The sequence below is a fragment of the Ochotona curzoniae genome, unplaced genomic scaffold (assembly GCF_017591425.1).
Source record: "Ochotona curzoniae isolate NIBS_2020 unplaced genomic scaffold, NIBS_Ocur_1.0 contig_2318, whole genome shotgun sequence".
NCBI lineage: Eukaryota > Metazoa > Chordata > Mammalia > Lagomorpha > Ochotonidae > Ochotona > Ochotona curzoniae.
The window spans coordinates 2,244,120-2,269,121 of record NW_024465419.1 but is presented as its reverse complement, the minus strand read 5'-3'; the positions used below and the strand labels follow the sequence as shown (position 1 = coordinate 2,269,121).

General features: G+C 44.4%; 1 protein-coding gene and 1 non-coding gene across 2 annotated transcripts; both read right to left on the bottom strand.

Annotated features, from left to right (window-relative positions):
• Window positions 1–1,228: 1,228 nt before the first annotated feature.
• On the bottom strand, window positions 1,229–2,848 carry RPS20 (ribosomal protein S20). Its single transcript, XM_040972704.1, has 4 exons — window positions 2,714–2,848; window positions 2,041–2,140; window positions 1,673–1,746; window positions 1,229–1,451 (listed from the first exon to the last, which is right to left on the bottom strand). The coding sequence occupies exons 1-4, from the start codon at window positions 2,714–2,716 to the stop codon at window positions 1,269–1,271; spliced, it is 360 nt and encodes a 119-aa protein (XP_040828638.1). The 5' UTR covers window positions 2,717–2,848; the 3' UTR covers window positions 1,229–1,268.
• Window positions 1,813–1,877, bottom strand: LOC121151412. Its single transcript, XR_005883171.1, has one exon. It is a non-coding gene; the product is annotated as a small nucleolar RNA U54 (small nucleolar RNA).
• Window positions 2,849–25,002: the final 22,154 nt, after the last annotated feature.

Here is a 25,002-nt window from a genome sequence, read left to right as displayed (position 1 = left end):
AAATATTTTAAAATTTAATTTAAAAAATTTAAAATTCAACTAAGCTTAATTAAAACTCAATATTACAGAGCTTTTCTTTCAGTATCTTTGCTATCCTGAGGCAGATTTCCTGGGTATTTTGGTCACAAGCAGCTGTTTTCAAGGGCAAAAACATCAGCTCTCAAGATGCCAATTACGTTCCAGAGTTCTGATTATCAATTAAAACAATCTCACCTTTGTAGTATTTCATGGGAAAGCCATCCGTTTTGGTACTTGGGGTATTGACAAAGTGCATTTCCTAAGATCACTAGCGAGCTCCATCTGGTAGTTCCATTCGCCACTGCCTGGCAGGCCTGCAGTATTCTGCACTGTGATGTAAGGATGTAAGACCTGCCCGCCGATCTGGACACTATCCTATGAAACAGGAACGTAGGCCTCAGGAACTTAAGAAAATGTACAGAGGCCAACAGCAGTCCCTGCTGCACCACTTCAGATCCTTGCTCCTGCACTTGAGAAGCCAGCAGAATGTGGCCCAAGTCTTTGGGTCTCTGCACCCACAGGGGAGACCTACACTAGACTCCAGCTGTAGCCAAGTGACCCAGGATGGAATACCTCAGCCTGGCCTCTGTAAGTACACCCCCTGCACAATACATTTATCCAGAGCCTTCTGTGTCTCCAGTTCACAGGGACCCAAATGTCTGGTGTCATTGCTGCTGCCTTCCAGGTGCTTCAGATGTGAGACCTCAGCATCATGGATACTGACTTAACAAGGACCAAATCGGTCATTCCTGATGGACAGTCAGCGTTCCCTCGTAAGTTAAGAAGCTGGTTACATTACAAGGGTTTAACCTCATCAAAATGTGTCCCATGCAAAGACATCAAGGACACTATTCTATTCACACCAACGCCATTTTCCAGACTTGTACTAGAAACTTCCAAAATCTAGGGCACTGCCTACCAGCTAGGCAGATCCACCGTGGACAATACCAAGACTTTTGTCAATACACAGTCAACATCATTGTCATACTGTTATGAATCAATCAACAGTCAGGTCTTATGTACTAAAAACTGTTTCCAAATAATGGATAAAATTAAACCAACTCGTTTAGCTGCCTCTAGAACACATGAACAATGACCCACTACAGGCTATCCACAACCATTATGTCAACTGAAAAGGCAAATGAACTTCAAATAGCACCTCCATACCCCTTAATTTATTGGCACCCTAAATAATGAAGACCACGAAGTGTTAACAACCGGCAATCAATTTATTAAAATAGTCGGTGGGCTTAGGCATCTGCGATGGTGACCTCCACCTCCACCCCTGGCTCAATGCTGATGGAGGTGATCTGCTTCACAATCTCCGAAGGACTGTGCAGGTCGATGAGCCGCTTGTGGATCCTCATCTGGAAGCGGTCCCAGGTCTTGGATCCTTCCCCACAGGGCGTTTTTCTGGTAGTGATTCGCAAAGTCTGCAACAAAGGAGACCAAATGTTTACTGTAGGACATCTGCTAAAACAATTACACAGGGCATGTTCCTCTGAAAGGGCCTGCGTTAGCAGGTGCAGTTCCCATCAATCCGTGAGCCAGGCCCGCAGCTGGTGACAACCCGCAGCTCCTGCAGGCACTCACTGCTGACGAGGTACTTAACCCCAGCACTCAACACGAGACATGTTCCTGGGGTCTATTTTACCTTGGTAGGCATCCGAACTGGTCCTTTCACTTTCAGATTCTTCTCCTTTGCTCCTCTGATCAAGTCAGCACACACTAGCAAGGGGAAAAAAAGTCTTACAAGCTCATTCACTACACAGGCAGCCTAACACTGCTCCCCTCTGCCGGCTCAGAATAGCGTATGAAGTTATCACCGTGCATTCAACACAGGTATTTCCTCATAGCCAGCTGTGTCGGGCCTTACCATTAGCTGGGACTGAAAGTGCAGCAGGGAGACAATTAAGAACATGGGAGCTACGCTACCATTTGATCAACAACTATTCAAACAAATGGCTCCTTCCCTCACCCCCGTCTCACTAGGTCCAACCCACCACCCCACTAAGTACCGACCCTTCTCCAGGGACTTGACGTTGCGGCTGGTCAGCGTGATCCTGATGCGGTGGATGGCCACCTCGGGCTCCACGGGCGTCTTGCCGGTGTCCTTAAAAGCCTGCGGGAGCACGGGGCTCCGTGAGCATGCCAGGAATCGCCATTCATTCCTGGACCACGAGCGTCTCACAGCAGCCCCAGGTTTACTCGTTCATCCCGAGCTCGGCCTGGCCGCCGGCCGCCCCCTGTAACACCTGAGCGTCCCGCAGCAGCCTGCCCCGTGCGGGAGCCGTGCCCCTACCCACCCCGTGCCGCAGCCTGCCCCTGTCCACCCGCGCTCGTCCACCCCAGACCGCAGCCTGCCCCGTCCACCCGCGCTCGTCCACCCCACACCGCAGCCTGCCCCGTCCACCCGCGCTCGTCCACCCCACACCGCAGCCGTACCCCTGTCCACCTGGGCTCGCACACCCCGTGTGGGAGCCGTGCCCCTGTCCACCTGAGATCTCGTCCACCCCACACCGCAGCCGTGCCCCCTGTCCACCCGCGCTCGTCCACCCCACACCGCAGCCGTGCCCCCTGTCCACCTGGGCTCGCACACTCCGTGCCGCAGCCATGCCGCCCGCCCACGCCGGCTCATCCTCGCCGCCTCCCTCCGCCCCAGCCCGGCACGGTCCCAGAGGGCCGCCGCTCTCACCATGGCTGTGGCGCGGCTTCCTGACCGACTTGTTCCTCGGCGAGAGCGAACAGCGGTGAGTCAGGAGCCGGAGCGGCCGACGAAGCCCTCCCGGCAGCCGCGACAGCGTCTTCCCGAAAGAACCACACGGGCGCGGGGCGGCGCTTATATAGCACGCTTACATCCGGGTCCCGCACACCCCGGAAGAGGAACTTCCCGGCGGGCTCTCAAGAAGGCCGGGAGACGCCGGGCTGGGGCGTGCCCGGAGGTGGCGGGAAAGGTGCGTGTGCACGAGCGCCTCCTGTCGGCGTGGCGGAGTCAATGCCCTCGGGGTTGGGTGTCCAAGGCTTCGTCGAGGCCTCCTGGCCGAGGTGACAGAGAAAATCCCCGTCGGGTTCCTCACAACTTGCAGACAACTCCTGTGGTTGTGCACGTGTTACTCCCCAAATTTCTGAGTCTCTGAGGAAGCCGAATTTGGACAAATGCTTTTGATAAACTGAACGTGTTGCTTTTAACAGTAGTTCACATTTTTTTCGGAGACTGAAATGCCCTTTTTGTGCTGTTTCAAATCCTGTCTTCCCAGCGTGTAGACGTTTCGGATCTTGAACTTGGCTGGATTTTCCTCAGGCGAGCGAAGGAGGGCGACCGTGCCCGGCGGAGGGCGGACTGTCAAGGCAAGCTGTGGGGTGCGGGTCTGTGGAGCCTGGGGCCCCGGGCACGTGCCCAATTCTTAGAAACGTTATCCACCTTTCGCGAGTTGGACGAATCTGTCCCAAAAGTGTGTAGGAGGCGGACTCAGAAGCTTGGCCGACCGTCCCGTGCCTGCACGTGGAAGAGGGGGCGGTCCCAGTGACCGCTGTGTGTGTGTGGGGTGGGGGGTTTAACCGCAACCCCAGCATGAAAAACCATCCAGTCAACTAGGCTAACATTGTCATGAGCACAAAAGACCGTCCAGTCAACTAGGCGAACGCAGGCACACGGTGACGAGAAGGGAACTGTCAGGAATTCTTGTCTACTCGAGGCTGGGCACGCCGCCCTCAACTGGCCAACCCTCTGGCAAAGGTGACGACAAACCTCAAACCTGCAAAGGACCTGTGTGCCTTTGCCTGGCCTGTTGCGAAACTTTGTAGCCGGGTGCTGATCTGAGGCTAAGGGGAAGGTTCACCGTCTGCTGCCCAACTGCCCGGCACCGTTAGGAGCAACGATGAGACTTGATTCTGCTCCTGGGTCTCTGTAATCTGGTCTTCCGGGATGTGTCACACAGGATGTGACCTTCAGAGGTTCTGCTAGACAAAGAAAGGAGATATTTTCTTGAGATACACACTCTCACCCATAGGAAGGACTCCCCTAGAACTTGAGGTCGTGGCAAAGGTCAACTTGTGGGCACGTCAGAATATTTTAGGGGGGTCCAGCTTGACTGTCGCCATTTTCTATTGCCTGGGCTGCCACACATTCTCTGTGATGGGACATGAACTCCCCGAGTTCTCCAACACCAAGTGTCTCTTCATAACCAAACATGTGACAGAGTTCCCCGAAAAACCCAGAGGGGTGCTCCATGCAATATGAGTGGGAAAGTGTCATTGGAGAACCGGGAATGGCTGCCATGAGTTTTGGACGGAAGGAAGAGTAACCACCTCCCTTGATGGCTCAGGCTAAGCGCTGAGCCAGGAGACATTTCTCAGACACACAAGCAGCTGCCGAGGGATGGAGCTCCGGGCGCCCCCGATCACAGGTCTTTCTTGGGCTTGCTTTTCTGTTCCTGTGTGCAAATTGGGCTTGGAACTCTCATCAAATGATAGCATTGGCTTCCTGGATGATAACTACACATGTCTAGCAACCGAATGGCTTTGATTTACACACAAACCAGGCTTCACTCGTATTCGCCAGTCAGCTGAAAGGTGGACATGTATTACCTAGTTCTACTTTGTCAGATGTCATCTGTTGGCTCTGAGTACTCCCTTAGTGAAAGTTACAGTAGGAGATTTGAACGCTTGTATTCTTATATCGTTTGTCACCCAGATGAGACTTCATAACTTAGAATGTTAGCTTGTGGTATGGCTGTGTTGCTGACAAAATATGCGGTAGCCCAGTTCCCTGTCTTCTCATATTTTAGTACCATTCTAAGAACACCCAGAAAGCTAATGCAAGGCCTTGAGGAGTACCATTGAATTTTTGGAAAGATAGATATCCAAAGAAAAGGAGATACACAGAGAAACATCTTTCGTCTGCTGCTTCACTCCCCAAGTGAGTGCAATGGCCAGAGCTGAGCTTTTCCAAAGTCAGGAGCCCTTTCCTCCAGGCCTCCCATGCGGGTGCAGGGTCCCAAGGCTTTGGGCCGACCTCAACTGCTTTCCCAGGCCACAAGCAGAGAGCTAGATGGGAAGTGGAGCAGCTGGGACATGAACCGGTGCATATATGGGATCCTGGCACATGCAAGGCAAGGATTTTAGCCACTAGGCCATCACACCAGGCCTATACAGTTGAAATGTTTTTCACTAACAAATTTGGCATGTCTATTCTTCAGTTTGCCTTACCCTAGAAGAGCTTGAGAAAATGATCAACAAGCTAACATTCTAGATCACAATAAATAAATAAATTTCAGGTTAGAAAAGGTAAAATAAGCCTGGATATATTGAGAAAATGATTGGAACAAAGGAAACAGAAAGATTACGTAATACCAGGCAAGCATAATGAAAAGCATGACTTTTTACTAGAAAACAATATGGGAATTTCTTTTAAAAAATAAGAATATACCTAAATACCATGTGATCCAGCAATCTCACTTTTGTTCATCTAATCAAAGAATTCACATCAACATATTGAGGAGACCTCTGCACGCGTCAACTCTGTACCTGTTGACAATGGCCAAGACACGATCTAATCATCTATCAATAGATCAATGCATAAAGACAATGTGACATGTGTAACAAAAGAGCATTCACCCTTTAAAGAGAAGGAGCTCCTATAATGTGTGAAAATGTGAGTGAGGTTGAAGGATGTTTTAGTTAAGCCAAGCACAGAAACATGATATTATGTGATCTCACACATGAAATCTGAAAAAAAAAAGTCAGATTTATGGAAGTGGAGAATAGAGATTCATAAAGGCAGGGAAATTTAGGGATGTATTAAGGAAAAAGTTACTATTTTAAAGTTTGGTTTTTCTTTTAAACCTTAGTTTTAGCTTGAAGCATTTTGTTGCATGATTCTCTTGAAAAGAAGCAGCTGCCGTGGTCCTCAAACTTCTCCTTAAAATTCACATGTAAGGACAGTGTCCATTGAAGAAAAAAAATACAAAATAGCAGGAAATGAGAACAAAATACATAATTGCATCATTCCCGGACAACCACCATGTACATCCTCATATTCAGGTATGTAAATTAAAAAAGAAAAAAACCCGACTTATAACGTATGCACGCTTTAAGAGCCTGATTTATGGAATATGGCTAAAATTTTTCCTTTTGTAAATTTTTGCTATGTGAGATTTATAATTAGGATCCATAGTTCCGCAACATCCCTTTTAAGGGTTTCTTGATCATGAATTGAAGAGCCATCCTTCATATTTTGTTAACGGTCCTCTATTTTTTTTAAATTAAGTTTGTCAATTTTCCCCCCTTGAAGATAGTTCCATGAGTGAGTTGTACGCCTGCGCACGAGGATTAAGTGCAGATGACATCTGGGGGCCAGGGAACGTTTTTGTCCTGGGAGACTGTCCTTTGCATCGTTGCTCCGTGACATCTGGTCTCGGCCCTTGGAGGCTGCAGCAAACTCTCCCTCGAGTTATGACAATCACACAAGCATCCAGTTTCTGTCAAATGTATTTGGCAAGACTCACCAACCCCCTGCAGACCACCCCTCCCCCCATCTGACTGTCACTCTTGTAGATCAACCTTTATGTTAACCTTAGACCAATTCTTAGCATCCTCATCCTTTGAGGATGTGATCAAGTAGACTTGTGTGAAATACTTTGCTATGAGGTCTGTTGCCTCCTGGGAAGGTGGAGGATGTAGACAAATAGATACTTCCTCTAGCAGTGCAATGTGAAAAAATACATTCATTTCGTTTTAACTTTAAAAATTTCCCTAAAACTATTGTGAACAGGGGTTGCCAATTTGTCTTCAGCCTTTCTTTTCTTCTGATAACCTGTTCCGGAGTCAGCTTGCAGAGATTGCTCCCTGCACCGCCATCTACTGACCATTTGCTGCAATGACAGTGCCATCCCATCTCTTCCCAAAGTAGATCAACACCAACCAGTCAGAAGGACTTAGTGCATGGTCCCCAGGTGTACATTAATAAATAAATAATAAAAATAAGCTATCAAAGGAGTGTGGATACACATGTGTTAAGATAGAATTTTATTTGCACAATTTTGGATTTAAGTAAAAATGCTTATGTTGAACTTTAAGTCTGAAACTTAAAAGCCAGAGAGATTTAAAGCTTTCTCTTTTGGTTTACCTGTGTTGGGCAGGTCTGGGAGTAAAATGTGGAGGCAGGTCCCTGTGGCCACCTTGGATTACAGGTGAGGATTTAAAACAGCACACGGCAGGTAGCAGCCAGCGCTGTGGGCAGTGTTCTCCATCCAGATCCCCGTCCATCCTCCTGATTCCTGTGTCAGCACGAGGACGGAGCACTGTTTTGTTTTGTTTTTATTTGCTTTTATTGGAAAGTCAGATTTACAGAGAAAAGAAGAGACAGAGTACTTCCATCCACTGCTTTACTCCTCAAGTGGCCACACTGCTGGAGTTGAACTGATCTGAAGCCAGGAGTATCTTTTGGGTCTCCCACACAGGTGCAGGGTCCCAAGGCTTTGGGCCATCCTCGACTGCTTTCCCAGGGCACAAGCAGGAGGCTGGATGGGAAGTGGAGCAGCTGGGACATGAACTAGCACCCATACGGAATCCTGGAGCCTGCAAGGCAAGGACTTTAACCGCTAGGCTATGACCCGGGCCCGTAAGTACCGTTATTCATATTCTCTTTCTGAGGGAGGAGAAGTTAGGCAGTGTGCCCAAGGCCTCAGGAGGAGCCAGTGTCGGATCCTGTGCTAACTCTGGCATCCACAGTCTGAGCCAGAGTCTCACCACCAGGACATGTCAGCGCTCATACTCCTCAGCACTGGGATGAGCTCAGACATGCAAAGCCCTAGTCTATCGCAGCGCGGCCCAGGAGAGCTTTATGCAGTTCAGTGACCCCCTCATCCATGAGGCTAGCTTGGGCACTTCCAGTGCCCGCCTAAAATCGCACATACTAATATTTTCACAGATAGTAATAAAAATTGTCATAATTGTAATTTTTTCTACAACAATCTTTTAAAAAAAGATTTATTTATTGGAAAGTCAGATCTACAGAGAGGAGAGACAGAAAGATCTTTCATCCACTGGTTTACTCCCCAGGTGGCTGGCTGCAATGGCCAGAGTTGAGTCGATCTAAAGCCAGGAGCCAGGAGCTTCCTCCAGGTCTCCCATGCAGGTGCAGGGCCCAAAGGCCGTCCTCTACTGGCCTCGCAGGTCACAAGCAGGGAGCTGGAAGGGAAGCAAAGCAGCTGGGACACAAACCGACTCCCATATGGGATCCTGACGTGTGCAAGGCGAGGACTTGAGCCACTAGGCTTTTACACTGGGACCAGGTTTTTTTTTTTTTAAGACTTTTAAAAAATTTTTGTAAGGCAGATTTACAGAAAGAATTACAGACAAGAGCACGAGATAAAGAGACAGAGTGAAAGATATCTTCCACCTACTAGTTCACTCCTCAAGTGCTGTAAGGGCTGGAGCTGCATCAACCTGAAGCCAGGAGCCAGGAGCTTCTTTCAGGTCTTCCCCCAGGTGCAGAGCCCAAAGGCTTGGGCCTCCTCTGCTGCTTTCCCAGGCCATGAACAGGGAGCCGGATTGGAAGTGGAACAGCCGGGACTTGAGCTGAAGCCCTTATGAGACGCTGGCACCACAGGCAGAGGAGGACCAGCTTACTGAGCCACTGTTTTGGCCTCAAGAAAGTTTAAACTGTTTAACAATTTATTTAACAACAAGGTTTACATTAACCACCGTAAAAACAGTGACAACAGTCATAAATAATGAAGCACACCGGCAAGGGAAGTGTGAGTATGGTCTCTCAGTATCGTGCGCACTACTCGTCCTCAGGTGAGGATGTGAGGTGACACAGTGCCTACAGGAAATGAAGTGAGGTGAATGGCACTGGCATTAGGACCTAATGTTAGGCCTGCCTCTGTGACAGAAGGAGGACTGTGCTTTGACTGGTTCAGTTATTATTTATATCGTAGCTGACCCCGAGGAGTGGAACCTGCAGAAGGCACAGCGCAGAGCAGAGCCGGTCCCTGCAGCTGCTGTCACAGGTTGTACTGAGTTGCTAGGAGGCATTCATTAGAGAATGGAAAGCTACTTTTAAACTTTAACTAGTCAAGGCCAGTTAACTCTGTTAGTTCATTAGAGTCCCTTCACTGAAGCGAGCAAGGGGCTAGAACAAAGGACACGGTAAGATCCTTTTACCAAGAATGATTTGTCTGAAATGTAGGATAGATAAGTAATTTCCAATTGTGCCTCGCACGGCTCACAGAATTCCCTTTCAGGGCGGGAGCTGAATGGCCACCAGGCGTCATCCGGGCTACTCTTGCTCCTTCTCCTGCTTCTGACTTCCATACAATCTGAAAAACCAAGGCACCCTCCATCTCACGGTGCCTCTCCATCCCTAGCAGGTGACCCATGGAGAGTTCTATCACCCTGCTTTTTTTGTTGTTTTATTATTTTTTTTAAAGATTTATTTATGTGAAAGGGAGAGTTACAAAGGGAAGGGAAGAGAGGATGAGAAAGCTTCCATCCATTGGTTCATTCGCCTAAATGGCCAACGTAGCTGGAGTTGGGACAGGCCAAAGTCAGGAGCCTGGAATTCCATCCTGGTCTCCCACGTGGGTGGCAGGGACCCAAGCCTTCAGACCATCCTCTGCTGCTTCCCCAGGAACATAACCCGGGAACTGGATCAAAGTGGAGCAGGCAGGACTCAAACAGGGATTCATCTGGCGTGCCAACATTTCAGGCAGTGGCTTGACATACTGAGCACACCACTAGCCCCTGTGTAACTATTTTGAATACCTGTTTTATTTGAAAATATTTGACACAAAAGCTGTGCCTATTTTTGGGTCACCCTGTGATGTTTTGATACTTGGGTGCCCTTTCACCACTGCGTCTTTGTCATTTTGACATCGTGCAGGGAGGCAGGGCTGTGCTCGGCCATCGGTCACTTTTCCAAGACTTGCGCTTTTTATCTTGTATAGCATTCATCTAAGTTACTAGAAAAAACTTACACCGTTTGCCTTCTTCTATGAAACGAGTGAAATCTGGTCTCCACACACTCGGATCCCGCTGTCTGTCTTTGTATGGTAGATGGCCCCAGAACCCCAACTCCAGCTACTCATTTGCTGACGGAATCTCCTCTCTCAACGAAGGAACATGTAACTGGCTTCCAAACATCAGCCTCTGGAAAAAGTGCTGGAATGCCACATCCATGCTTCGGGTATGTGGGAATCCGTCTTCCATCGGCCTCACAGACTTTTCTGGCTTGGAAAAGCAAGCTACCTGTTAGTGGTGAGACCCCGGAGGGCGCCCTCTAGCGAATCCACAAGGAACTGAGGCTCTCAGCACCAGAAATGGAAAAGAATCATTCTAAGCCAATCATTTCACTGTGGAAGCCGGTGCCTCCTCAGTTGAGTTCAGGTAGGCCCCCTGAACTGGCCAATACCTGAATTGTACTCCCAATGAAAGACATGAAGCAGAGGACCCCCCCTAAAGCCAGACCTGGATTCCTGATTCACAGAGCCTAAGAGATGACAAAACTTGTACTGGTTAAAGCTACAAAGTGGTGGTAATTTCATATTCAATCATGCACAACTTATGTGTTGTATAGACGCAAAATGTTTATGGTGATTAAATACAATTATTATGATCATCTGGCAGTCTCAAAGGGGCGACCCAAGGCAGTATGTGATCAACTAGTCCTGAATTGTTTTGCCCGTGCTGTTGTGGTGAAAACAGAATTACACGCTGATGGTATAAGAGCAGTTCACCCTTTGGAGTTCTTTCGGCATATCTCAAGTTCAGCCGATCTGCCAGGAGCGTGAGGGCCGCGCTTCCTCCTACAGATGATGTATACAGGAGGCTCTGGCTTGCTTGTCTGCTAACTCGCAGAAGGCTGAGGGATGGCCTCAAAGCTGTGTCAGTACCGCCATTAAAGTCCTTCTGCTGTGGTCTCACATCCCAGCTGTTCTGCTTCTAATCCAGCTTCCTGCCGGTGAGTGGAAAGACAGCAGGAGATAATGGCCCTCAGTTCTTGGACCCTGTCACCAACATAGGAAGCCTGAATAGAGGCTCAGGCTACAGGCTTTGACCTGAACCAGCTCCAGCCAATGTAGTCATTTGGGGGGTGAAGCACGTATGAAGATCTTCTTTTCTCCTTCCCCTCATCTCCTCTCCCTCATTTTTCTCCTCTTATCACCTTTGTGGCTCTGCATTCAAATAGATTAAATAAATAAGTAAGTCTTTTAAAAGATCATTCTAAAGCCAAACCCATAATTGTAATTTCAAAGACTCTCTGTTTGAAGCAAACAAATAAAACTTTCAGTAAGACATTCTATGATGAAAATGACACAGGCTCCCCAGCAGAGCAAGCTGCATGGTCAGGGGCTGGCAGCACAGGAAGGCCTCGGGAAGGGACAGGACACCTGTGAGCAAGGTCCACAGAGTCTCTTTGGATCACTAGAAGCCAAGGTGTGTGGCAAGGCTTGGAACTAGATGTAGAAGACACACTACAGGAACCATGCCTAGCTCCTGAGCAGACTGAGCAGTCCCAGATCTCAAGTCCAAAGCACTCCCAGAGCTGAAATGCTGTGAATTCCAAATGGCACAGATAGAAAACCTCACACTTTAGCTTAATGTTGTAGCACATTAGGTTAAGCTGCCTACGGTGCCAGCATCCTATATGAGCCCCCACTCAAGTCCAGGCTGCTCCATTCTAATGCGTCTGGGAAAGCAGCAGCACATGGCTCAAGTGATGCGGCCCCTGTCACACTACATGAGAGCCCTGGACAGAGCTGGAAGCTGCTGACCTTGGCCTGGCCCGGCTCTGGTCACTGCCGTCATTTGAGGGGTGAAGCAGCAAATGGAAGATCGCTCGCTCTCTTTCTTTTTTTCTCTCTCTTTCTGTAACTCTGCCTTTCAAATAAATAAATATTTTTAAGAGAAAATTTCACATCTGATTTTCTGTGACAGGTTTGAGTCTGTATTGGATAACATTCTCTCTGGCCATGTGTGCAAGGTGAACATGAAATGTGTGTGGGGGGGTGGATATCAACACAATTTGCGTGTTTAGACTTGGGTCCCATCCTCCAGATATTTCATGACACATATGCAAATATTCTCAAAAAGAATCAGAAACATTTCTGGTCTTCTTCCTGTTCAAGCGCCGGGAATCCTCTTCTGGGTCTCCCACACAGGTGCAGGGTGCCAAGGCTTTAGGCCATCCTTTACTGCTTTCCCAGGCCACAGGCAGGGAACTGAATGGGAAGTGGGGCTGCCAGGATTAGAACTGGCACCCGCATGGGATCCTGGCACAATCAAGACGAGGACTTTAGCCACTAGGCTTCTGCGCCAGGTCCTGGTGTGATGATTTGATACATGCATGTAATATGCAGTGATCAAATTACAGTTAATTAGTGTTTTCATTTTCTCAACTGTCACTTCTATATTTTGAAAACCTTTGGCTCTTATAATGATTTTGAATTATATCATAAGTTGTAGTAGACTGTGGTAAGCGTGCTGTGTTCTAGAACACGCCATTATTTAACCTCTCTATCTGTACTTGCTGCTATACTTCCTCATTCCTAGTGCCCCTCATTCTGCTCCTTTCTTTTGCAGATCAAGTTCTCATTACTTTTGTGGTTTTTCATGTGTCCTCATTGATTCCTTTAGCAAACACTAATTGAGGGTCGGCTGCATACATAGGCTGTGTGAGGTGAGACACCTTTGAGTCCACGCCTCCTCTTGTGACACATTCCTTATGTTACATCATACAAGACGGACTTTTTAAGAGAAAACTAAGCAAATAAATAGCATATTTTCATATCACAATAAATATTATGAAGAAAATAAAAAGTGAGTTAATGACACGGAATAGAGTACCTGGGGTGGTGAGATGTAAATGTTTGTTAAGGAAACTTCCAGGTGGAAATCTTTGAGTCAAGGCCAGTAACTGTGGTGTGGTGCATTGAGCAGCTGCCACGACACCAGCAAGTCAGACCCGTGCCTGTTGGAGTCCTGGCCACAATCCGCAGCCCTTTATATCCAGCTCGCTGCTAAGACACTTGGAAAGACAATGGAACTGTGCCCACATGGGCTGCTCCTGGCTGCAGTGCTCATGTAAAATGCTGCCATCACAAATGGCAGTTTAATTTGCATCACCACAATGTTGGCCCTGAAAAGAATAATTAAGAAAAGATATGACTTAAGAATATTTATTCCATCGGTTGCCTTTATCACTCTGTTTATTATTTTCATGCACAAAAGTACTTAAGTTTTATGTAGTTCCATTTGTCTATCTTTGCTCTGATTGCTCTTGCTTTTCATGTTGTCTGCAAGGGCACTGCCAAATCCTGCGTTGTGCTTTCCCTTCACACACTTCCTTCTAGGAGTCTTGTAACTAAGTCTAAGTTAGATCTTTAGTTAGTTTTGAGTTCACTTTGTATATTGACAATTAGGTAAGGTCCTAACCTCTGTATTTTCAATCCAGTTTTCATGACACTATTGGTTGAAGAGACTATCTTTTCCTCTATTGAGTGATCTTGGTATCTCTGTTGAAGATCATTTGATCATATATTTATTTATTTATTTATTTATTTATTTATTTATTTAAAAGATTTATTTTTATTATTTTTTTATTGGAAAGGCGGATATACAGAGAAGAGAGACAGAGAGGAAGATCTTCCGTCCAATGATCCACTCCCCAAGTGAGCGCAACGGCTGATGCTATGCCAATCCGAAGCCAGGAGCCTCTTCCGGGTCTCCCACGCGGGTGCAGGGTCCCAAAGCTTTGGGCCGTCCTCGACCTCTTTCCCGGGTCACAGGCAGGGAGCTGGAAGGGAAGCGGGTCTGCCGGGATAGAACAGGCGCCCATATGGGATCCCGGGCGTGCAAGGCGAGGACCTTAACCACTTGATGGGCCCTGATCATATATTTATAAGGGTTTATTTCCAACCTCTCTGTTTTGCTCCATTCATTTCCTTTTATGTAAGTATAATTTTGTTTTGATTACAGTAGTTTCATAAAGTTTTGAAACGAGGACATGAAAGTCTCCATACTATATTCTTTTTAAAAATCATGTTGGCCACGCAAAGTCCCTTGAAATTTCTTAGGAATTTTAGGGTGAATTTTTCCCTTTCTGTAAAACATGACATTAGAATTTTGATTCATTGCACTGAATCTATCAATATATATTTTTAAAATGTGGACATCTTTCTAACAGTAATCCTTCTAATCCATGAAAATAAGATGCTATTTTATTTAATTGTGTTATTTACTTCTTTGGTAATGTGTGTAGCATTGTAAAAGTCTTCTATCTTCTTGGTTAGGATTATTCCTGAGTTTTTTTTTTATGTATTTAATGTTATTGTATTGTAAATAGCATTATTTTCTGAATCTTATTTACTGATTTTCATTATTAATGTATATAAATGAAAGTAATATTTCCATTTATTTTAACAGTTTTATTATGAAGAACTTCTAGAAATTAGAAAATAAAAAATTGTTAGCTTAAGTGAAAATATGCATAGTCCCCCAAACAAAACTTGTTTATAGTTTTTTCCTCTGCATATTTAAAAAATTTTTTGATTGACTTAAAAGCGTAGTTCAGATGAAACTATGAGGTACTTTAAGAAATTACAGAGATAATCTTATTTTAATGCAAAATTTGAAATCCATGAAAAACTTTATATAATAAGCATTTTCCATGAGTTGCTTTGTTTTTAATTTACTTGAGCGGCAGAGAGAAAGGGGCTTCCATCCACTCGTTCTCTCCCCAAACGGGGCAAGGCAGTGATGAAGTGAAGAGCTTGGAATTCCACCTGGTGTCCCACTGTAGTGGCAGGAGCCCAAATACATGGTCATGTTTTGCTGCTTTTCCCAGGCCAGTTAATAGGGAGCTGGATTGGAAGCAGAGCAGCCACGAACTTGAACTAATGTCCTACATAAAATGGTAGTGTTACACATAGGTGCTTAACCAGCTGCTTGTATCTACCTCTCTTACTTAATTTTGTTCTCTTCCCCAGCAATTTAACACTGTCATATAGACAATTCATATTATTAAATTCACAACATTTTGAATCAATGATTATACTGTAATTTGTTTAACCATTTTGGGGCACTTAATTTATTTAATTTTTTCCCAAAGTATTTCTGCACATATATTTCATTGATAACAAAATCTTATTTTGTAGTGTTTCACAGGATAGATTTCCAGAAAACATAATTATCAAGTCAATGAAAAGAAACATTGAGGTTCTTGTGACACTGCCAAACTGAAGTTGTTTTCCAGAGAGTTCTGAGGTTGGTCCAATTGTCACCAACTCGTGTGGAATATCTTGCTTTCCCACAATTTTTGGACTTTGTGTGCCTTTAACGCATTTTTTAAAGTTTGAAGTTCTTAAAGTATTTGTGACATAATATTTTCTTGTTTTTCTGCTAAATGCATTTTTTTATTGTACACTGACCTTTCATAATTTTATTTTGTTCCTCCACACTTATTAGGATATGACATCTCTCTGTCTTCATTTGTATGTGCTTTTTATTTAATAAAAAGATTAACCTAGTATCACATTTGGACCACATACTTTAACATGCAGCAGTTAACATGTTGACAATCTCCTCTATAGTTTTTCCGTGGCTTTTATGGTTAGAAGTCCCTTCTCCAAATTTATACCAACTTCTCAATTCTGTTTTCTTTCAGTTTTACATATGCTCTCTAATCCATCTGGAAATGATTTTGGTATGTGGTATGTAAAGTATTTATTGAAAAAAAAAAAGTTTTAGTGAAACTAATGGCGGCAGGCTAAACGTTCGTTGAAAACAGGAAGCATGTTTTATTCAGTCTTGGGTTTCCTCGATTTTCCCAGACAGAAGAATCACTAAACGCAGCTCCTGTTTCCTTTGGCTGCAGCAGCCCAAGCTGCATTTGGAGAACGGGAGCACTCCCTGCTTTCCGCGGCTCCCTCTGCTGGAAGACATTAAGCAGCTGCTCCTCGTCCCAGAGAGACACCTTCCACTGTGTCTTCACAAATCCGGGGACAGGATGCCCAGCCTTTGACCAGCAGCGCCCCCTGGCGCCTACTTCACCTTCCTTTTCAGACAATCCTCACCTTTTATTGCTAATTTGTCCTAGATGGTGCCTCAAAAGATCTTTCCTTGAGCTCTGACCGTGGCCCAGGCTACAGTGCTCTGATATTCACTTTAGGACAGATTTCTTCTCCATTTGAACAGCTCCTTAACACCTAGAGAGGAACCATTATTTCCCGGTTGCTCTTTATTTTGTTGATATTGGGACAGTAGAGGGGCCATGGGTTGGCAGTCAGTTGTTACTCCCAACTTCTCAGGATGCCTGATTTCCTCTAGGGACTTATTGAGGCTTTAGACAGATAACGTCCCAATGCGGGCTTTCTGCTGCCCATGCTCATGCCCAAAATGGTCGGTTCCAACAGATTTGATGCTGGGACCCTTATTAAAAACTTTAAACAAATAAAAACCCGTGGAAGTCTTTTCAAGTTCCCATAAAGCAGGCAGGGTGGGGAGAGTTCACATAATTGAAGCCTAGAAATACTTTTCAAATTTGATTAAAGCAAAGACCAGATGGTGATCCTGTAAGAAGGAGCGTAAATTGTGGAATGTACATGCATTATTTTCTCGTCCTACAGCTTAGCAGAGGCACTATGGAGCACCAGGATGGCCAAAAGGTGGACAGTAAGAAATCCAGGGGCAAGATCTCCCACAATCCATTAACTGTATGAATTCAGTTGATTCTTTCTACAAAAACACCATTGTTGCCAAGGTGGATTATTCTAGTTGAAATTTTAATAGCATGGAATTAGGCATCATGGCAAGATGTAACATGGCAGATAGTTCATGAGAACTCTATGATCTGCCACAGTTGATTAGCATGACCCCCGTCACCACCTTAGAGAAACAGGAGAGAAAGCAGGCTTTTATTTTTTACTTTTTTTTTTTTGAAGAATTCTTCAGGTTGTTTGTGGCAGAATCAAAGCATCTTAAAGATTTAATATGAAGATTACTCAGTGTTTGACAAATGTTTGGTCAGAGTGACTGTACAGTGTGTTCCAAAATGATTCACTATTCCTGCAAGTGGGAAACATCTACTTCCAGTTCTTATGTCAGGGAAATTCTGTAAGCTGATGCCTCTGGGAGGCGACAGGCTGCTGGCACTGCTCGCTGTTACTCCGTCATCATTCTCCTTGTTTCTCTTTAAATTTCTTCTGGCTGTACTCTGGTATTCCATAGGCCCTTAGGTTCTCCGTCTTTGTAATCCGATGCCCTCTTCAGCAGTGTGCAGGAAGCCCTGGGACTTTATTTTAGTCCTCCTCAGCTGCTTCTGCTTGCCTTAGCTAAATGTGTGGCTTGCTTCATCTTCAGCATTTTCCCCTTTTAAAGGGAGCTGATGCTATTCTAAATTCTTTGTAAGAAGTTACAGATTACATGTGATGTATTGATTCACATATGCCAGGGTAATTAAGATTAGTGTTGATTCTTTGATAATTGCCTGTTTCTCAAAATGCATATTTCATAGACAAAGCAGACTAAAATATGCCCCCATCACACACCTTCTCCTTGAGCATATCCATACACTCATTTCCTTGTCCTTTCTAGCTTTGGTTTTAAGTTTCATCACTATTCATGAGCACCAGAGTCAGATGCTTACACAGGAAGGATTGAGCAAGAAAGGATGCCACACCAACTCTTGGAGTCTCCCAATCACTTTCTCTCTTTCCTTTTCATAAAAGATGTATTTATTTAATTTTTTATTGGAAAGTCAGATTTACACAGAGAAGGAGAGACAGAGATGAAGATCTTCCATCCACTGATTTCACTCCCCAAAAGTGGCTCTAACAGCCAGAGCTGAGCCAATCAGAAGCCAGGAGCCCGGAGCTTCTTCCAGATCTCCCATGAGGGTGCAGGGTCCCAAGGACTTGGACCATTCTCTACTGCTTTCCCAGGCCACAAATGAGGAGCTAAAAGGGAAGTGGAGCAGCCAGGATACTCACCAGCACCCATAGGGGATCCCAGTGGATGCAAGGCAAGGATTTAGCCACTACGCTATCACACCGGCCCCTCCCAATCACTGTCTATTCTTGTGGCTGATTTTGGTACTCAAAAATCTCTAAATAGTGTGCTTATGTGAATGCCTTCTGGATGTTTTAAGGATTGATCTATTGATTTTCTGCTATGGTTTGAATAGTTTGTATGTACCCTTGAAAGCCTTAAGCTGAAATGTAATTGCCATTGTGAGGTATTAAGAGAAGTGGATGTGTAATTCAACTATGGTGTTTAGAGAAAAGGCCTACAAGAAACAGTTAACGTCAGGGCAAAACTTTGATGGCTGAATCTCGGCGATTGTATAAGAAGAAGGTGTGAGACCACACAGACACTCAGGAGCTTACTTCACTCCCCTTTCCTATTCCGTGGAGCCCTTGGCTGCTTCAGGTCTCTGCCAGCTGAGACCCCTAGGACCTGCAGCCCCCAGTTTGTGAGCCCAAGTTAACCTCTTCTCTTTATAACTTAGCCTGCCTTGAGTATTCTGCTGTTGCAATGAAAAGTGAAAGGCTAAATAATACACTTCCCTCTTCGGAAAAACGGGGATTTAGTTTCTTTGTCACTTGTATCTCATACACATAATTACCTTTCTTTTCCATTTATCCTTTCATCATAATTATTATAATTTTGGTTAGATCACACAACACTATATTGCATCACTACAACTATACAAGGCTATTTTTAATTGTACCATTTGCTTTAATTTTATTTTCTATTTTTTTTTGTTTCTTCTAATGTTAATACAGATTTTCATTTCTTGTGCTTTGTTTTCTGTGTGCTCATCATTAAGTGAATCTCAGACTCTCCTCAAACTGTAGGAACTCATGAGTTTTATGTCTGCATTTTGGGGTCTGCACTGATACACAGCTGACTGCTCGCAGCTCACTTGCCATCAATGTGGAGTTTCCCTTGTTCTCTTCACGGAGCTGTGTCTATTTCCTGGATCCCACAGATGCTTCTCTCTTGGTCTGTGCTGCTGCTTTGGTGGGTTGTCCCAGTAAGCAGCTTTTTGAAGAGGTCTGTGAAGGGGTAAATCTTGGAGTTCTTGCATATCTAAAAAACATTTGTGATCCACCTGTAAATTCAGTTGATAGCTTGGCAAGTTAAGAAAATATTCCAGATTGGAAAGTATTTTTCATTAGAATTTTGGAGATAGCAACCTCCATTGTCTTTTAGCCTCTTTACCTTTTGGAATGTGGCATGATTTTATTTTTGATTTCTGGCAGCATTTAGGACTTTACACTAAAATTTCAAGGTGGCATGCCTGCTTATGGTCTGATTCCTTTCATTATCTGGATAATCAAACACCTTTTCAAAATGATTTTTTTGTTTGTTTGTTTCCTAAATTGTCCTTTGATAATTTTGTCCTGCTTTTCTTCTTTGTAAATATACATTTATTTATTTGGAAGTTGGAATTTCAAGGAGGGAGGGAGAGAGAGCTTCCATTTACTGGTTCACCCCCAGATGGCAGCAACAGCCAACGCTGAGCTGGGTTGGAGCCAGGAATCAGCAGTTTCATCTGAGTCTCCCATGTGGATGGCAGGGGCCTAAACACTTGGGCATTTTTAGCTGCTTTCTCAAGCCATTAGCAGGGGGCTGGATCAGAAGTGGAGCAACTGGGCCATAAACTGACACAGGGGGTGCCAGTATGGTGGTATTTACCTGCTACCCCATAAGACTACCCCCAATTTTTTCCTGACATTTTTGTTATTTGGATACTGGATTTCAGATGTCTTTGTGATTTTCAATATCTCATTTTTCTCCTTTCTGAGAAATTTCCTTCTTTATCTATCAATTTCCAGTGGATTTTTAATTGATATTATAGTTCTCATTTCCAAGGCTTCTGTTATCTTCTAATTTTTTAAAGGAAAAACAAAAGCTCCTTTTTTGTTGTTGTTTTGCATAGTCAATAGCCCCTTTGGTTTGTCTCTGGCAGAAGTTATGTTTTATTGATCTTCCTCATTCATGTTGAATGCTTTACCCAGGTAATCTGGACCATGTTTTCCTACTGATGGGCAGTGTTCTGAAAGACTGGTGGGCACTTCTGCACATGTGGATACGTCTTTATGAATGAAAATCCCAGGGGAAAGCACTAGGCAACAACAGATGAAGTCATGCTGCTTGCATCCCATGTACACACTGACTCAAGTTCCAGCTGCTTCCCTACCAATCCAGTGCCCTGCTACTGTACCTGGAAAGGCAGTGGCAGATGCCCTAAGTCCCTGGGCTCCAGCAACCACATGAGAGAGCTAGGTGGAGCTTCAACCTGGTCCACCCCTGGCAGCTGAGGCCATTTCAGGAGTGAACCAGCAGATGAAAATCAGGCTCTCCCTCTCTTCCTGGAACTTTGCTTTGAAATAAATTTTTTAAAAAGAATGAACATATCATTTTCAGTTATTTTGCTGTCTTGCAGGAAAACCTTCATCAAGAGCATCAGGTCATTTTCCTGGGCTACTTCCGTTTTGCTTCCTACATGTTATTCGTTTGGTTGCCAGTTCCTGTGGACGTAAATTGCCAGCCCTAAGATTTGGGGGCCTTCTGTAACATAACACAAGCTGTACCTCAGCATCTCCCACCACTGGCTCAGGGCTGAATTTTTCAGAGCATATTGAACTTGCCAGTTTCTAAAATTTTGTACTTAGAATTTTCTCCCATCTTCTTTGTTCTTCTCAGTGCCCCAAAAAATTAATTTACGATCACAGGAAAGGGTATTTAACAAGAGTAAAGGAAATTAAAAGGTAAGTTTATAATGGTGCAACCTTAACAGTAACAAATGATTTTTCCAAGCGATAAAGGGGTAATTACAAGAGTGATGGGTGCTGGGCAAAAGCATGCTACATTAGGAATGCTTATCAGAGGCATGTGACTCAAGAGAGCGCACTGCAGTCCTTTTCTTTCAAACACCTGAGCCCTGTTAGCTGCCTTCTGCTTTGAATCTGAGGAAGTGACCAGTGGGGCGAGAGTGTGGCACAGCAGGTTAGTGCTGCATGAGATGCCCAGATCCCTTCACTGAATGCTGGTTTGAGTTCTGGACACTCCGCTTCAGATCAGTTCCCGGCTAATGTTCCTTAGAGGCAGCAGATAACAACTTCACTGCATGGCTCTCTCCTACCTGTGTGGAAGACCCTGATGGAGTTCAATGTCCTTGCTTTAGCCTGATACAGAACTGACAATTGTGGCCACTTGGAGAGTGAGCCAGCAGATGGAAGGTTGTCTTTCTCTCACTCCCTCCGCCTCCTTCTGTCTGGCTTTCAAATAAAGAAAGAGGGAGAAAAAGAAACAATGAAGAAAAAATAGAAAAGAAGGAAATAGGGAGATAGGAAAGAAAAGAGGTGGGGAGGGAGGGAAGGAAGGAAGAAAGGAAGAGGAAGGAAGAGAAAGAAAAAGAAAGAAAGAAAGAAAGAAAGAAAGAAAGAAAGAGAAAGAAAGAAAGAAAGAAAGAAAGAAAGAAAGAAAGAAAGAAAGAAAGAGGAAGGAAGGAAGGAAGGAAGAGAGAGAGGAAGAAAGGAAGAATAACTAGGAGGACCCGGCGCGATGGCACAGTGGTTAAGGTCCTCGCCTTGCACGCCCAGGATCCCATATGGGCGCGGGTTCTAATCCCGGCAGCCCCGCTTCCCATCCAGCTCCCTGCCTGTGGCCCGGGAAAGCAGTCAAGCAGATCTTCCTCTCTGTCTCTCCTCTCTGGATATCTGCCTTTCCAATAAAAATAAAATAAATCTTAAAAAAAAGGAAGGAAGAAAGAAGAAAAGAGGTCAGATAGAAACGAATGTCCTGGCGCAGTTAAAAGCAAGTTTATTATGAATCAGTTGACTTGAGCAGGACTAATTGAGAGATTGGCAACCAGTATCATATACAAAAAGATCAAGTGGGATTGTGGATTCAAGGGGTTTTAAAGAAAAACTCGTGCAGACTGGGATTTAATTTGGCTTAATGAGTTGTTACTATTAAATTTAGAAAATATTTATTCATTTTTATTGAAAAGGCAGATTTACACAGATAAGGAGAAACAAAGAAAAAGATCTTCCATTTGTTGCTTCACTTTCCAAACGGTCACAATGGTTAGAGCTGAGCTGATCAAAAAGCAGGAACCAGGAGCTTCTTCCAGGTCTCCCCTGTGTGTGCAAGGTCCCAAGGCTTTGAACCATCCTCTACTGCTTTCTCAGGCCACAAGCAGGGAGCTGGATGGGAAGTGGAGCAGCTGAGACTTGAACTGATGTCCCGATGGGATGCCGAACTTGCTGCGCAGGATCAGCCAACTGAGCCATCATGCTGACCCCTACTATTGCACTTTAGTGTGTTTAAGCAAGTAGTACATTTTTCAGGATTATCACAGAAGGAGCACATGTTCTTCTCTTTGTGTCATAGCCGGAGGCACATGAGGTTAATTTGCCCCATTATTGGTGACATTAACTTCATAGTGTTATCTCTTATGCAATTCGCAGGACTTGCACAGTATTAGGAGAGTCAATCAGTTCTTTAAATAGTTGACATTCTATTGTAAGAATTTCCCTTCTCAGGGCCTGGCACGATAGCATAGTGGTTAAGGTCCTTGCCTTGCACACACCAGGATCCCATATGGGCGCCGGTTCTAATCCTGGCAGCCCCACTTCCCCTCCAGCTCCCTGCTTGTGGCCTGGGAAAGCAGTCAAGGACAGTCCAAAGCTTTGGGACCCTGCTCCCGCTGGGAGACCTGCAAGAGGCTCCTGGCTTCAGATTGGCTCAGCTCAGCTCCAGCCGTTGTGGCCGCCTGGGGAGTGAATCATCAGACGGAAGATCTTTGTCTCTCCTCTCTGTATATCCGCCTTTCCAATTAAAAAAAAAAAGAATTTCCCTTCTCTCTTCTTTCCTTCCTTCCTTTCTCTTCTTTTCTTAGTATAGAGTCCTATTTCACTCATTGTGACTGTTTGTATCTAATTCACTCACAATGACAAATTATTTCTGCACTCAAATTGGAAGATCTCTAGACTAGAGTTACATCTCCCTGTCTTTGCTGTGCTCCTCCTTACTTGTAGACATACGGTGTTCCAGGCTCAGGTTGAATGCTCCCTCTTCTGGTATCAGCCAGTTCTCCAAGAAGATCTGGATTCATTCTTTTTTGTATAATTAAGCATCCATAAACTAAAAAGTCAAAATTAAGACATAAAAATTTGGTCTGACATGAACTCCTGAGTGTCCTTACTGGAGTCTATGAAAGGGCACAGCTAGGAAATATACGTAGGTATATGCATGCATGCACAGCCATTTGTGCCCACTTTAGTCTCCATCCAGCTTTCCATCTGCTCTAAGAAAAACTAAGTTTACACTGATATGTGCAATTTCAATCTAACACTTAACATTTCTTCCAGGCTCCTTCCTTTCTGTACTAGTCCTATCCTCTCCCTAACATTTATATAACCTGGCTCTCATTATCCTTAATTACCTACTTAGCTGTTCAACCTCCCTATATGTATACACACACACACACACACACACACACACACACACACACACACACACACACAGGGTTACCATTTTGGTTAACTATACCATCTCTTATCCTGCCTTTAATAACTTTTCAAGCTGCAACTCCATCAGAGAAACAATATATTTTTTTCATTGATATTGTAAAAGGGATCATCTTCTCTCATCAGTTTTTTTGGCTTTTGTTTACATACCAAAATCTATTGATTTCTGTATATCAATTTTACATCTTATTACTAACATAATTTTCTTGTTTTAGCTTTTCTATTGTTATCTCTCTCTCTTTCAGCTATACATCCTGAAAGTAGAATCTGTAAACAGAGTTAATTTTTACTCTCTCTGTAATTCTTAGCATTGGATTTAATCTCTTTTTAAACATCATTGACCAGGACTGGGTGTGTAGAGCAGTGGCTAAGATACTGTGTGCGATCACCACATCTCCTGTCGGAGTATCTGGCTTTGAGTCCTGGGTCTGCTTGCTGCCAGTGCACTCTCAGACACCAGCAGGTGATGTCTCATTCCAGTGCTTGACTCTGTTATCCACCTGCGGCTGCAGCATTGAGTTCCTGGATCCTAACACAGCTTGGCCCAGCATGGCTGTTGTGTGCATTTGGGAAATGATAATGAATAGGAGAGCTCTGTATTCCTCTGCCTTTCACATAAATATAATACAACATTTTTAAAACATACTATTGACTGACAAAATATTAACTCACAGTGACAGTAATGGACATTCTCATACCATTGCTAACCTCAATGAAAATGATGATTTCCTATTTAAATGGTGGCTATGGACTGAAATGTGGGTGTTTCACAAATTTTTAAAATTATTTTGAAATAATTTTTAGGAATATAGAAAACTTTCAAAGATATTTCACAAGCTTTCTGTCAATATTTTACTCAGCTTCACCTAATTTTAATCACAGGTAACATTTATGAAAGCTAAGAAATTTACATTGGTTATATGTTTGTATTTTTAAAATCAGGTTAAGAAAGTACCCACCAGTTCCCTTTTATGAATCTCTATTTAAAAATTGGGACTAGGGTCCGGCACGATAGCATAGTGGTTAAGGTCCTCGCCTTGCATGCCCGGGATCCCATATTGGCGTGGTTCTAATCCCGGCAGCCCCACTTCCCTTCCAGCTCCCTGCCTGTGGCCTGGGAAAGCAGTCGAGGACGGCCCAAAGCTTTGGGACCCTGCACCCACGTGGGAGACCTGGAAGAGGCTCCTGGCTTCAGATTGGCATGGCATCGGCCATTGCGCTCACTTGGGTAGTGAATCATCGGACAGAAGATCTTCCTGTATATCTGCCTTTCCAATAAAAATAAAATAAATCTTTAAAAAAAAAATTGGGACTAAATTTTTTTTTTTGCTCAATGTCTTTTTAGCACATGTTATTGTCTTTCTGTTTTGGCCTATCACTGTGACAAACAAAATTAATAGAATTCCCAATATTGAACTGTCCCTGGCATCTTGGAAGAAAC